The sequence below is a fragment of the Cygnus olor genome, chromosome 3 (genome assembly GCF_009769625.2).
Source record: "Cygnus olor isolate bCygOlo1 chromosome 3, bCygOlo1.pri.v2, whole genome shotgun sequence".
NCBI lineage: Eukaryota > Metazoa > Chordata > Aves > Anseriformes > Anatidae > Cygnus > Cygnus olor.
This window is the reverse complement of record NC_049171.1, coordinates 25214005-25227552: the sequence shown is the minus strand read 5'-3', so window position 1 is coordinate 25227552 and position 13548 is coordinate 25214005. Positions and strand designations below refer to the sequence as shown.

Below are 13548 nucleotides of genomic sequence, written 5' to 3'. Positions count from 1 at the left end.
AATGTTGTTAGCCTTCGTGACCTACTTAGCTCACTCAGATCTTTGCACTTTTTTTCTTAGAAGTTAATAATAGATTGTGTTGGGGGAAAAATAAAACTTTTTTGAATTTGCATTTTGAAATAAAAATACTCTTGCCCTTATAATTAAAGCTGCTCACCAAGTTTTCACTTACAAAAAAAAAACCTGTGATTTTTAGAAACCTGTGCTTCTTTGAAAACCTCTTTAAACAAACTGTGGGTTTGGTGGGTTTTTCACTTGGAAGAGGTTCGCAGGTGGAGAGCAGAAATCCTGGTCAGTGTGAAGAAGGGAGAGGCAGTGGGACCAGAGCAGGCGATGCCCTCGTGGTGGGGGCTTTCATCCAGGATTCAGATGATCCTGTAGGCGGTGTGCATAGCTGACCCCTGCAATGTTCCTCAGTGGCTTGTGCTTTCTTCTTCTGGCTGTTTCAGTAGCGTCTTTCCTACTGCTTCTTACCCTCTTTCTCTGTCCAAGTGAAACTCCTGCAATGATGCCTCTGCCTTGGGGGCCGAAATCCACCAGGGAATTCCTGTTCTGCTGTGGAACAAGCCTCCAATCCTTCAAAGTGTGTCTTCTGTTTGCTTGGAGTTGCTCTGTGCCCTCTGCACTCATCTTCATGCTGAACCTGTTCAAATGATGTGATAAAACTTACAGTCTGTGCTTGCATGTGGTCTGTATTTGCCATGTCTTGAAACTGAAAGCAGCAAATGCAAACAATTCCCAGGCTTTCTTAACTATTTCCCAACCTACATTTTAAGGCCTCGTTTCTTACAGTCAAGATCCACATTTGACTCCTTTAAAATGAAGACGTTGTTGGCTTATGGTTTGGTAAGCACGGTTTCTGTCCTTTGGGCAGGAATCAGATGAAGGGAGTGAAATGCCGTGCTGTTACTGGGCTTGGACCATGCGCTCGTAGGTCAACAGTGACCGTGCAGAAAAGTGTCTTGTGCTTGCCTTAGGCATTCCACTGAAGTGCTCTTGTTCTGAGCAGTTTCCGTGCTTTTTCTGAAGAGTCGACATTTTGCCAGCTGGTCTGGTTGGTCAAACTGGACTGACTGTTCTGTGTTTCATTGCTAACACAAGGACTCCAAAATTTAAGTATCCTGAGAGCACATATAGATATCTGTTGGGGTTAGTATTGGTACAATGTAGACTAGAAAAAAATGATCTGCTGATACCTGTAAAGGTGTGCACTTCACTCCTAGCTTTGCTTGTTCTGAGGAAATAAGAAGGGTACTGTTTGGAAAGGTTAATTTGAGAGAATAAGGGGAAAAAGGTCACTGAAGCCTTTTTTTATCATTTAAATTCATCTTTGGTATTCAGGATGAATGACATTTTGGAACAGTAGTGAGTATTTCACTCATAATAATTAGGTAATAATTTAGGAATATCTTTGTTTCAGGAAGAGGATTATTTCTGTTTTCTTTAACAACTGTATAACTAAAATCTTCTTGTTTGTGTAAGTTTTTCATAATTAACAACCTGGCCCTTAATAGAAAGGACTTGCTGTTCTCCCTTCATCTTTCTCTGATAATTCTGGCACTAGAAGCATTCTTGGGTAGAGCTTTTTCTGGACACATTAAATTCTTCCACTTGCAAAAATCTAAGTGTTTGTAATTTTGTTTGTTTGTTTCAGACCCCAGAGTAAAAGGATGGCTTCTTCTGGAGAATTATACACCTACCTTTATCTTCTCAGTCTTGTACTTGCTAATCGTATGGCTAGGACCAAAGTACATGCGGAACAAACAACCATTTTCATGCAGGGGTATTCTAGTGGTCTACAACCTCGGACTCACGCTGCTTTCTCTGTATATGTTTTATGAGGTAGGAGAAAGGGTTTGGGCTGGGGTTATTTTGCATTGTCTGGCTTAATTATATTGGCATGTGTTGAAAATGATCTATGGGGATATTCCTCATAAATCTGGGGAAACATCTGAAAAATTTTGCTACCATTCTTCAATGTCCCTTCTCAGAGGAGAAAACTACTGCTTGCCTAAAAGACAGGCTTAACTTGATTGCTTTGGTGGATTGTGCAAAGTACTCGGTAGCAAAACTATGTCTTGTTTTGGACTACAAAACGTGTTTTATTTGAATGTGTTTAATCATGCACGCACTCTTTGCATCTATTTCTGTAAGCTTGGAATAGCTTCTCTTGTGTCATCTTATTTTTTGTTGAAACAATTACAACTAGGCAATTGTGATTCATCTGGTTTTGAAAGTTGAAATCTGAACACACAAATGTATTTCAAACTGAATTGGACTTTCTGTGGACTTAATTTCTGTCTTAACAAAACAGAGATTTAGGCACTATAAAGTTTTCCGCTTTCATAGAGCAGTTTAGCTGCTTTTAATCAGCATTGCATGTTTTTGATTAATGCAAAACCAAAAACCTGTGGCAATGTAAATAAGAATGTAGTCAGTAAACGATGGAGCATGTGGTTTTAATGTACAGAATACTTTGGCTCGCTTTTAACCAAAAGCGTTTCTCCTTTCTGCAAGGAGGCATTTTGTTTCCAACATGAGATTACAAACAAGAACTAAAACTACTAATTTCTTTTTGTGGAGGAGGGGGACATTTGCTTAGAAGTACATGAAAGCTATAATTCTTGAAGTTTGTAGCTTATAGTGTTTTACAAAGTGAGTTTAGACAGGAAGTGATTTAAATTTCAAGTTCTCTTGTGTAGTGAAGTGTTTATTCAGAAATCACTGTGTTCAGTTGGATTATTGAGAATTTTGACACTTGATTCTTTAGGATGAGCATTTTGGGATTCAGTAGGTACTTAGAACAACTTGCATTCTTGATTTGCTTACATTTCTAATCTTCCCGTCAGGATATTCTAAATACAAGTGTGTGAGGAGTGCATCCAGAATTTGCATATTGATCTCTTTAATTTGTTAAAATGTAGCGCTGCTGTGCACTTATATACTACATCTGCATGATTATTTTTATGATGAGATTATTTATAATTACACAATAACTTGAGATTAAAATAATACAAATTATTATATTGGAGGTTTACAAGTGTAAACTTTTCTTCAGTTGTACTAAGTATGGATAAAATTCTCATATTAGCCGATCTTTTTTTCTTGAATACTTGGAATAATACTCATAGTTTCCAAGTGAAAGTTATTGTAATATTCTGCTATGTTAAAAAAAATGATAAATTTAAACAATAGAAAAGATTTGAAGTGACTTTTCTTGCTAACAGTGAATAAGTTACCAAGAAAGGATTGATTATTGTGTGTTAGAGAAGTCCTCATACTTCTAACCAGCTGAATAGCCTTCATATTATCTCATTCCTTCACAATTAAAATACAGTGAAATATTAAGGTTTCTGCTTTCTATAAAGTGAAACGCTTTATATGAAAGCGAATGTTGCTCTTAACGTAATATTACGGGATTGTTCGTTGGTATTACTGGAAATATACTTTATAAATGGGAACACGAAACTGCAGTGTTATGAAGACTATTAAACTCATGATAGTTACAACAAAAATGCTTTTGAGAACATCTTACAAGCAAGTTTGCTCTTCTGTAGCCGAAGTTGTCTTAGAAGACCACTGGATGTCCTCTGCTGTGAACATGCCATGCTGCATCTCTGCTGATGCAGCAATATTGTGCCGGACTTGAGGGCAAGCAATGGTCTGCAGCAAGGACTGATCCCATGAAAATGCTGCCGAGCAGACAGCCTTACTGACATAACATCGTGCTGCTTGATGTTGCAGGGTGAGAGCCGAAGGGCCAGGTGATAGGGAAAAAATCAGCTTCCTGAACCTCCAGGTATGTTTTCTAGCTGCAGTGCCGCTGTAATTACCCGTGTCAGTGCAAAGCAGGTGGTAGCCTCGCTCAGATCACATCAGGCACTGAAATTTCCCTTTGAAGGGTTAGTGATTCATCAGTAGCAGCACTTCATGGTACATGTCCTCTCTTTCAAGCTAAAATGCTGAAGCATTCAAAAAGAGATGAGGGTGAGATAATACCTTATAGTGCTTATGTACTCCCTGCTCCCTTCCTTGTCACTTTGTATTTCAATTGAATTAAACTATTTTCAGTCCTAGTTTGAGGAAATACTGCATAAAACAACACCACGTATGAACTTGTTCAGTATCCTGTCCGAAAATAAGCTGTTTTAATAGCTTGCGTACCTCAAATCCTGCTTGGGAGTTTTTCCTGAGTTGCAGCTGTCAGGGTGTCAGCTCGTGAATCATAGCATCACAGCGCAGTTTAAATACTTTATGAACAAAGCATGGTATTAAAGTGAGGCATGCTCCCAGCTAGGATGAGAAAGATGACCTACTTGGTTTTCTGACCTTTATGTCTGAATGTTTGTATGCAGTAACATAGAAAAGAAACTGTGGGATTTGCATAATTCCAGCTACTGTGTGCTTGCACCACATGGTCTGCTGATGTAATGTGGTATAATCTCATTTAAAGTCACTAAAAGTCTTATACCTCTTATTTGGGATATCTAGATAATATTTCACGTACATCATTATTGTAAATTATTTGTTCAGGCATTTAATAACTAGACAAAGGTGGGGTGTGTTCTGGTACAAGTAAAAGAGAGTAGTGGGCTGCTTGTCCCAGATCATTTAAAAGGCAAGACAGGTCTGAGGGAGTGGGAGAGGTTCCTCTCGGCTGACCTGCCAGTGTAGCAGAGGGCAGCATTCTGTACTGTAGGGGGAGGGCATGCTCATTAGGGGGAAATAACAGGGTATTTCGTGTAAATTTACAGTGCCTAGTGATTGAGAGAGGCCATGTGGACTCATGTTAGTCCTCATTAACTGATATAACGTCAAGTTTATAATCTGAGGCAGTCATTAACAGGTGCGTTGCTCGAACACCAAGGCTGAGAGCACAAAGGGTAAGGGGAGCAGGGGAGCCTGGGCCGTGCACGCCAAGGGACGCCGGCCCTGCACTCACCTCTGTGGAGGGTGCTTGTGAGCTGTGCGTGCCCAAAGGACCCACAGGTGTGTCGTATGCCCCTGGTAGGGTCAGGCTGAGGTAGGGCTGGCTTTGGACTTTGGTGGGAGCAGCATTCCTCCCGTGGGCAGGGGCGGCGAGGGCTGGTGCCCTGTGAGGCAGCGAAGGTGAGGGGCAGGGTGTGGGCTCGCAGGAGGCCGCAGGTGGCTCACAGCGGGTAATCACCGGGGCAGTTTTGCGTCTTGGCAAGCATTTCCTTTCTTTGATCGGACACGTGAACCTCTGCTCCGATCTAGCTCTGTTCGGAAGCCCGTAAAGTAACTCGTCACGCTCTGACAGTGTGCTGCAGTCCTGGGTCCCTCGCCTGGCCCTCTGCAGCAAGTCTCAGACCTTGGCTGGTATCATGAGAACACCAAACCCGTCCCAGCCAGCCCTCTGTGACAGCCACTTCACACTGGTGTGAGTGTGCTGGTCTCTTTCCGTAGCAGATGTGATAAAAAGCGCATGCCGCAACATTTTAAAGAATCCAGCAACAGAATTACAAAATGAAAGTAATACAAAAATGAAAGGCCGGAGAGAGGGAAGAGGTTCTGCTCAAGCAGAAAAGCAACCTTGAACTGCAGGGTTTGCCCTGGAACGAAAGAACTTTGTATTGAATTTGAGTACCGTTTTAACTGGATTGAGGGAGCTGTCTCTTTTGTGTGCCATTTAAAAATCGTGGACTCTGGTGAAAATGATAACAGTCAGCCTTTTCTAGACAGACTAATTCCTCAAGAGGAGATGTGCCTGTGGTCAGGCATCAGCAGTGCCATTAGCAAGCCTGGGCTGCTGCCAACCTGAAGATGAAGGTACACAGCAGAGCCATTTGGGAACTGCTGTTGGTCAGGTATCAGAGTGACCGATTGTTTTTTTGTTTTCTGAAAGCCTTCCAGCACGTGCTGAAAGTATTGTGGACGTAACAAATAGCGGTGTAGGGCAAAGGGGCAGCTGGCTCCCTCTGGAAAAGCACTGCCGATGTGTGTTGTGTGGTGCACAAAGCAAGGTCTGTGGGCAGTGGCACCAGCTCGTGGCAGTGGCAGCAGGTTTTGACCGCTGGGTTTATTCTGGAAAGGGAGGGTTTCAATTATTTTTGCAACTATACTATTTACATGTTAAAAGTTACTACCGTTTTCTTCAAATGTTGCTTTGCTTATATCATTTAAAACTCTTTGGCTGTGAGATACTACTACTGCTCCTAGGATATTACAATATGCTCTTCTGGAAACAAAGGTTTAGCTGAAGCTGCCCGTTATTCACACTGATGCTTTTACCCTTCAAAGGGCTGGAATCAATCCAGACACCTGATGTCAAGCTGTAGGTGGAGAACTTATGTCCCTTACAGGGAAAGGTGCTTGGGGTTTCACTGTTCTAGCCTTTGCTTCGGAGAAGTTCATGGAGCACAGGGATGCTACAGGACACCAAGCCTGGCTGTTTGGAGTAATCACAGGGTAAACGTGATTATTCCTCTATTTCTCACACTTCCTTGAGCTGTGAGAACTGTATGAAACCATCTGTAGGCTCTTAGCAACACTGTTACAGCACAATGTGGGCTTCTGTCTGATATTCCAGCAGGCACCCAAGGAGCCGTACAGGCTTTCCCTCGATGCCGTCAGAGCGGCTTGGTGCAAGGCCTGCTCTGAGATGTAGCTGGTGCATCGCTTTAAAACCGGTGCCTTTAAACAGCAGTGGAAGGGAGAAGTCTCCATGGCTGCCTTCCCTTTGTGGCTTGGATAGAGGAATTGCCTGGGTCTGCTGCTGATACGCAAGGCTGCCCTGATGTCACTGTGGCATGGCAATATTGATTTTTGTCCATTACATGAGGTAATTCCAGGTCTATCTGTTATGGTATAACTAGATGTCTTTTTTCTTCTTTTTTTTCCCCCTAAATAGTGGTGGTAATTCTATCTCAGAAGGTCAGAAATAATGACCTAGGCTGACTGGGTATTTTAAAAGCTAATTTAAGGAGAAAATGAGCCATGAAAGAAATAACATTAGGAAAAGGTAGACCGTTTAAGTGATTATCTTTATTGTACCTTTTAGAATTAGTTTCCCACTCGCAGTTCTGAGCAGCGTTTAATAGCACCAGTTATTGTAGTCTTCTCATCAACTGATCGTTTTAAATGGCTTATGGTACAGAGTTTTTCACTGTGGCTTTGCAAAGCTTTTCTTTTTTATTCTGCACGAGTGTAGATAAGGCCAAAAATGGACAAGTCTCTTGTGCAGGATATCTGCTTCTGCTTTTAAAATGTATTTTGGATACCTAAAGAAATCATTTTTCACTTGGGAGTAGTCTAAATTTGTTACTCCTAATGCTATTCCCAAGAGGAAAAAAACATCTTTATAAACATCAAGCAAGCCCTTCCGTCTTGATTATTAATTTAATAGAAGCACTGATGGCAGCTTCAGAAAAGCCAGAGGCCAGAACCACTGAGGCATCATCCTTGGTTTTAAAAATAAATAAATTAAATAGCAAGCTGTGCCCTGGCCAAGGCACACTTGTTCTCATCTGCTCCTGTCTCCATAACCGTCCTTCTCCAGTCCCACCCTCGCCGTCTCCTTCTCTGTGTGCTCCTCCATCTTCCCCCCTCCTCCAGCCTCCTTCAGAGCCCGTTTCAGCCTCTCCTTTTGCAGTCTGCCTCCTCCCCACGGCCCCGTCATATGCAGAGCTCAGGCACAGCAGCATGCTTTATCAGCCCTGGGAAAAAGGGTGGGACATGGGCACCCTCCTTGGCAGCTTGATCCAGATTTCATCTTGCTTCCCCAGAGGTTTCAGCCAGCTCCTAGGCAAAGGGTTCCCTGTCATCCTCTCGTGGCTAATAGCTGGTCATTGCTCTTAAAAGTAATTTCGTTGTGTTTGATGTGCCAGGAGGTCAGGCAGGCAACAGCAGATACCGTGGAGGAAATCACTTGGGCAATGAAGGATGTAATGTGCTTGGGATTAGTGAATTATTTAAAAAGATCCTGAAGAATCAAAATATGGCAAAGCATCAGTTGTTAGCTGTTAAGGGTAGCAAAGCTGAAGGGTTTGCTCTGTTACACAGCTGAAAAAATTGTAGTCAGATCCCTGTGTATAAAATTTATAATCGGAGGAGAAATATGCTTACTTTTTCTTTGGTAGTTCACTTTTCCATCAATGACATCATCAGCTAAAAAGGAGAGATCTTTCTTAAGAATCTGTGCAGATTATGTCCATGCAAAACGCATGCCATGTGGGATAAGCTGGGATAAGATGTTGCCTCCTATTTTTATGCTGGTGTGCTGCAATTGGAAGAATTTGTGTTACTTCACCCTCCATTATGATTCAATAAGTGCCCGGAGCCTCATGTCACAAAGAGAACGCCTTGACACCAGACGTCCCAACAAAGCTGTCAAGGTGCGAGGTGTGGTGTTGTCACCAAAATGACACTTCGTCCTTTTATCTTCCCAGCTGGTGACAGGAGTATGGGAAGGAGGATACAATTTCTTCTGTCAGGATACACACAGTGGAGGTGAAGCTGATATGAAGGTAATGTAATCAAGACTTAGAGCTAATTACATTTCAGATTGTCTCCCTGAGTCTAAGTGGAGAGCAGAAAGGCATTGATTATGTAGTTTTTGTTCAGATTGTGTGTTCTTTTTTTCTCCTTCTACAATAGGGAAGGGAAATGTGTAGTTAAACATAATAATTAATCCACGATATACTTGGTATTTACAGTTTCAGAGAGTAGCTGTATTTGAATTTTCATGCTTTCCTAGCTCAAAAAACAGGGAGTTGGTCTTCAGTCTGTATCCAGCCACTGTGTCATGACCCCTTCACTGTCTGAGGGAAAACATAGTGATGATTTCTTCTGGTCCCCATTCAGACAGTGCCTTTACAGAGGGCGCTACAGGAGCACCTGTGGTTAAGTGTTGTCTTGTTTCTGCCAGGACACCACAGGTGCACAGCAATAACCTCGTAAAACTCTCTGTCATCCTGTTTTCACCTGTAGTTATGGGTTTGTACCTGGGTCTCATATGGAAGAACTCAGTGCCAAAGTGTTACAGAAGATCTCAGCGGAGAGTCTTCAGTCCAGCTAGTGCAAGACGGAGTTTGAATTTTACCCACTTGGCAAAAGAGTTAAAAGCCCCCACGATGTGCAATACTTCTAAAACTTGTTTCCTCCTTTCTAGATCATACGTGTCCTCTGGTGGTACTATTTCTCCAAACTCATTGAGTTCATGGATACCTTCTTTTTCATTTTGCGGAAAAATAATCATCAGATCACCGTTCTGCATGTCTATCACCATGCAACGATGCTGAATATTTGGTGGTTTGTTATGAACTGGGTGCCTTGTGGTCACTGTAAGTACTGGGTTATGGTGGGGAATGTTTGCAGCAAAGGCCTTGTGTTGGTATTCTTTTGGTCAAATCCAACTTCTCTGGTACCTTCAGCTGCAGGATTTGTTCCTTCTGATACTAACCTGCTTTGCTGACTTGCAGCTACTGCTTGCAGATGTTAAGATGCCTGCAGAGCATCTAGAAAATACATGGCTATGTAGTTTGAAGATTTTGTTTGGCAGTGTGATGTTTATCTGCTGCAGTAGTCCAGGTCTGACGCTTGTCAACCTTGCTTTCTCATTTTTGTGGTGGATGGAGACCCTCAGATGAAACAATACTTATTTTCCAAGTTAGGGCCAGAAGTTTGTTTCAGCTGCAAGATGTCTAATAGTGACCCTTGCCCTCGACTCTGTCAAGTTCACTTGAGATGTTACTTTCTTAAATTAATTTCATTATACCAGTAGCTATAAATTATTATTTCAATTAAAATCTTGTCCCCTGAGCACTAATGAACGTGACCAAATGCTTCTTAAATGGAAGATATCCGTGTCTCTCTTGTCTAAATCTTGCTTTGATTCTTTAATGCATTAGAGTGGCTTAACTGTGGTTCAGATGTGCAGCTTACGGGTACTGGCTTTGTCGAACACTCCTCCAAGAGAAACCTTTGCAAGTCCATTGGATGTGAACTAGCAGCAGTGCAGACCAATAAGCTGGATTGCTCAGGAGTCTGCTTTCCGAGCCAAACAACATAGAAACTCTTACTTGTTTTGTGTTGTTAGCACAACAGTGAATACTGTTGAACCTATGAAAAATGTGGATGTGGAAACACATTTTCCTCTAAAGAAGTTGATCCCTGTTTATAGAACAGTCAAAAGTGCAAGTACTTAGAGTCTATCTTGAGTTTCTGCGGTCTTGAAAATACTTCTGTGCTATTTCTGGCGATTGGGTTTTTTTTTCTTTTTCCTTTCCAAGCTCTATGTTGGGTTCAGTCATCTAGTACTACACAGTTTGGTGCTGAGCTAAAACAGAAATTTCTTTAATGACTAAAGATGCTGTAAACAAGGACAAATAAAATGATTAACTTGCACTACTTGCGCTTTCAGACGATACCTGTTGCTTTTGATTATAAGTGACAAAAAGGGCTCCCACCTAGAAGGAAGTGAAATCAGCCTAAAATTAGATCAGAGAAGCTATTGATTGCTGGGCATGTTTACATGTCTCCTTTTTATCAGCTTCCTCAATACCCTTGAGAAACTAGAATGTCGAAAAATAATAAATAGAACAATCGGAAGGCTGATACAAAGTGTGCAGTTACAAAGCTTTTCAACCACTCGGTTGGGTCAACAGAAAAAGTTTAAGGGGAGTGGAGTTTTTTGCCTTTGTTCTAAGGGAAATCATATTTTAAATAGTAACATTTTGAACCTGTGATCTTTGTAGGCTCCAAGAAACAGCATTTTCATGGTAATGCAGTGTACTTTTTCTCGTTTGCTCTTTTAGCTTACTTTGGTGCCACACTGAACAGCTTTATCCACGTCCTCATGTACTCCTACTATGGATTGTCTGCTGTTCCAGCAATGCGTCCTTATCTGTGGTGGAAGAAGTACATCACTCAGGGGCAGCTGGTGAGTGACGAGCTCTTCAGTGCTTCAGCAGGTTCTTGTATTTCCAGTGGGAACTTCTTGTCTTTACTGAGTTAGAGAGTTTTGGCAGGATGTAAAAGGGGAAATGAAGGCTGATACCTTCTGTATCTTCAAGTTCCTAAATCACCCTAGAAATCCAGCTTCTGCACCTCTGTTTGTACTGCTTTCAGGGCAAAAGGGAGGCAGGGACTGATGGTGTACACAAATAAGTGCTGAGCAGCTTAGAAGGATCTTTCTCCACCTCCCCATGTTTTGTGGCGAGATGTATTTGGGAATCATACTGCTGGGTTTTCAGGGACTCAGGAGCCAGAGAGGAGGGAGAAGCTTTTCTTCCAAGCCCACTTTGACTCGTGTGCTCTTCTGGGTGCTTGTTGCTTAGGCTGATGTTGAGATGACAGACCAGAAATGGAGTGCAACACAGTCCGCAGCTAACAAGGCCCTTCATTCTACTCCTGCAGGACAATGGATTTTCTGTCCCATTTTTGCATGCAGTTGCAAATGGTTTATTAAAAACTGTTCAATATTTCTGGTCTCCTTCTGCACTTTAAATGGGCAGATTTTTTTCACTTGTAACTCTGTGTTGGACTCCTTGCATCCATTTGTATTGTTTCCTGTGTGTACAGTGATGAAGCCTGAATGCTGTGTACTGGAGATGAAAAGAGCCCTGAAATTAAGCAACGTGGCACGTGCTGTAGTGATACTACGTGTTTCAATGTGTGTAACATGTCTGAACACCACAAGAAAATGTGCATGGGTCTTTCGTCTTCCCCATTTTATAGATAGGGAAGCTAAAGCCCAGAGATGATTTTTATCGTTATGATTATATTATGTTTTTCTCCCCACTTAGAAAGTCCCCTCTCAGACCTGTGAATAGGTTTAATAACATTTGCTGGTGACGACCAGTAATTCAGAGTTTTGATTCTCAAAATCTGCTTTTCTTAGCCATCCTTCAGGAAGGAACAGTGCTAAGTAGTGGAGTTCTTTGTGGTTTTGCAGGTTGTTTTGTTTTGTTTCGTTTCCAGACTTAGGCCCTGTTCTTCATCCGTGTTGTCTGAGTGCTGCAGAGTGCAAGTGTCTCAGTGGTTTATCTGCTCCCCTGGCTATTGTCACAGCCACTTCCACTTCCCTGCCTGCTCCGCATGCATAACTGTTAGGGCAGCAAAATAGCAGAACAGAGCTGTCTTATTTTAAATAAACATTCCCTAATGTGGTAGCCTTCATGTAAGGGTGAATTTTTGCCTAAGGGCCTGTGCAGTACTTAAGCCCAAACTCTTCTTTTTTTTTTTTTTTTTTTTTTTTTCCTCCCAAAAGAGAACATTGAAGATAGTTAGACAGGTCTAATGAACCTCAGTCCTTCTCCCTGACCACCCCCAGCTTCCCTGCTTCATATGTGCAGCTTTCCACCCCAAAACATCTCCACTGGAGCCACATGTAGGGTAGTCCCAGTCTCTAGGAGAGGGTGGCAGGATCGAAATGTGAACCCAAATCTTCGCAACTGAAGCAATGAGATGCAGAGTTACTCTGTTAGGCTGGTAGAGTCAAACCCTGGTGAGCTCTCACTAGGGAGGCGGTGGTGTTTGTTCCTCAGTATACGTATAAGTCAATTCTATGTGAGTTACACTAGTGCTCTAAAATGGAGCAATATTAAATAAAAGCGCTTAATCAACAGAACACTGCCACCTGAAAGTCTTCCTAACTCATGTTTACTTTTAGAAAGGCAGAGAAGATAAATTTATCAAACACCCAGGATAACATATTTTGACTTGCTTTGTGTATCACTAATTAGGTTTTGGTCAGTAATGGCTATTTTCCATCTTGCATTAGCGTGCTCTGTTTTCTCTTGTTTATTTATTTTTTTCTTTCCCCAGACTCAGTTTGTCCTGACAATCTTCCAGACCAGCTGTGGTGTTGTTTGGCCATGTGCATTTCCTCAGGGGTGGCTGTATTTCCAGATTTCATATATGATTTCTTTGATTATCCTCTTCACAAATTTCTACATTCAGGTAAAAGTAATATTCATCAATTCTGCGTATCATTCTGCTGGTTTTACCTCTTTGAAAAACAGCTTTCCGGTGATATGCTTCAAGTATTCTTTTTCTATCTTCCTGTAATATGCATACATTCTTAGAGTACTGTACTTGTTGGTGCGCCCTCAAATTTGAGAGCTTCAGGTGTGTTCTCTGCATAATTCAGAATGATTAGAAATCACGATACAAAAACAAATTTTACTAATGCAATTTCAACTGCAGATAAGGGAGAGGAGGAGCTTTATGTAAGAAACAGTTTTTCATTCTGAAATAAAACAGCAGCCTGTGAACCTCTGAAGCACAGAAAGGAATTGTTCCCTACTGTTCTTACAAGGGTAAATGCTTATTCTATTTCCAGGGAAACTTCCCAAATTATCAACATACAAAAATCTGGTTTTGGTTCACCTTTACAAGCATTGGCTTGTATTTCTGTATGGAAAATTATCATTTGGAATTGTGTTTCTGTGAAATTTGTTTCATGTCTGAACAGATTTGGACTTTGATATATGTTGTTCGGGGTAGGTCATAATCAGGCTCTGCGCAGAGATGTCCCCATCTTCAAAAAATCAAACCTGTGCAAGCTCCAGCCCCCAAACAACCAAT

At 41.7% G+C, this 13548-nt stretch overlaps 1 protein-coding gene across 5 annotated transcripts in view; it reads left to right on the top strand.

Moving 5' to 3' along the window:
- Positions 1-13548, top strand: part of ELOVL5 (ELOVL fatty acid elongase 5) — a 50681-nt gene that overhangs the window by 34379 nt on the left and 2754 nt on the right. For all 5 annotated transcript variants that reach the window (XM_040553950.1, XM_040553952.1, XM_040553953.1 and 2 more), the window contains exons 3-7: positions 1655-1842; positions 8409-8486; positions 9131-9302; positions 10776-10900; positions 12787-12921. In XM_040553950.1, coding sequence (XP_040409884.1) covers positions 1655-1842; positions 8409-8486; positions 9131-9302; positions 10776-10900; positions 12787-12921 — 698 coding nt within the window. The remainder of the gene's footprint in view (positions 1-1654; positions 1843-8408; positions 8487-9130; positions 9303-10775; positions 10901-12786; positions 12922-13548) is intronic.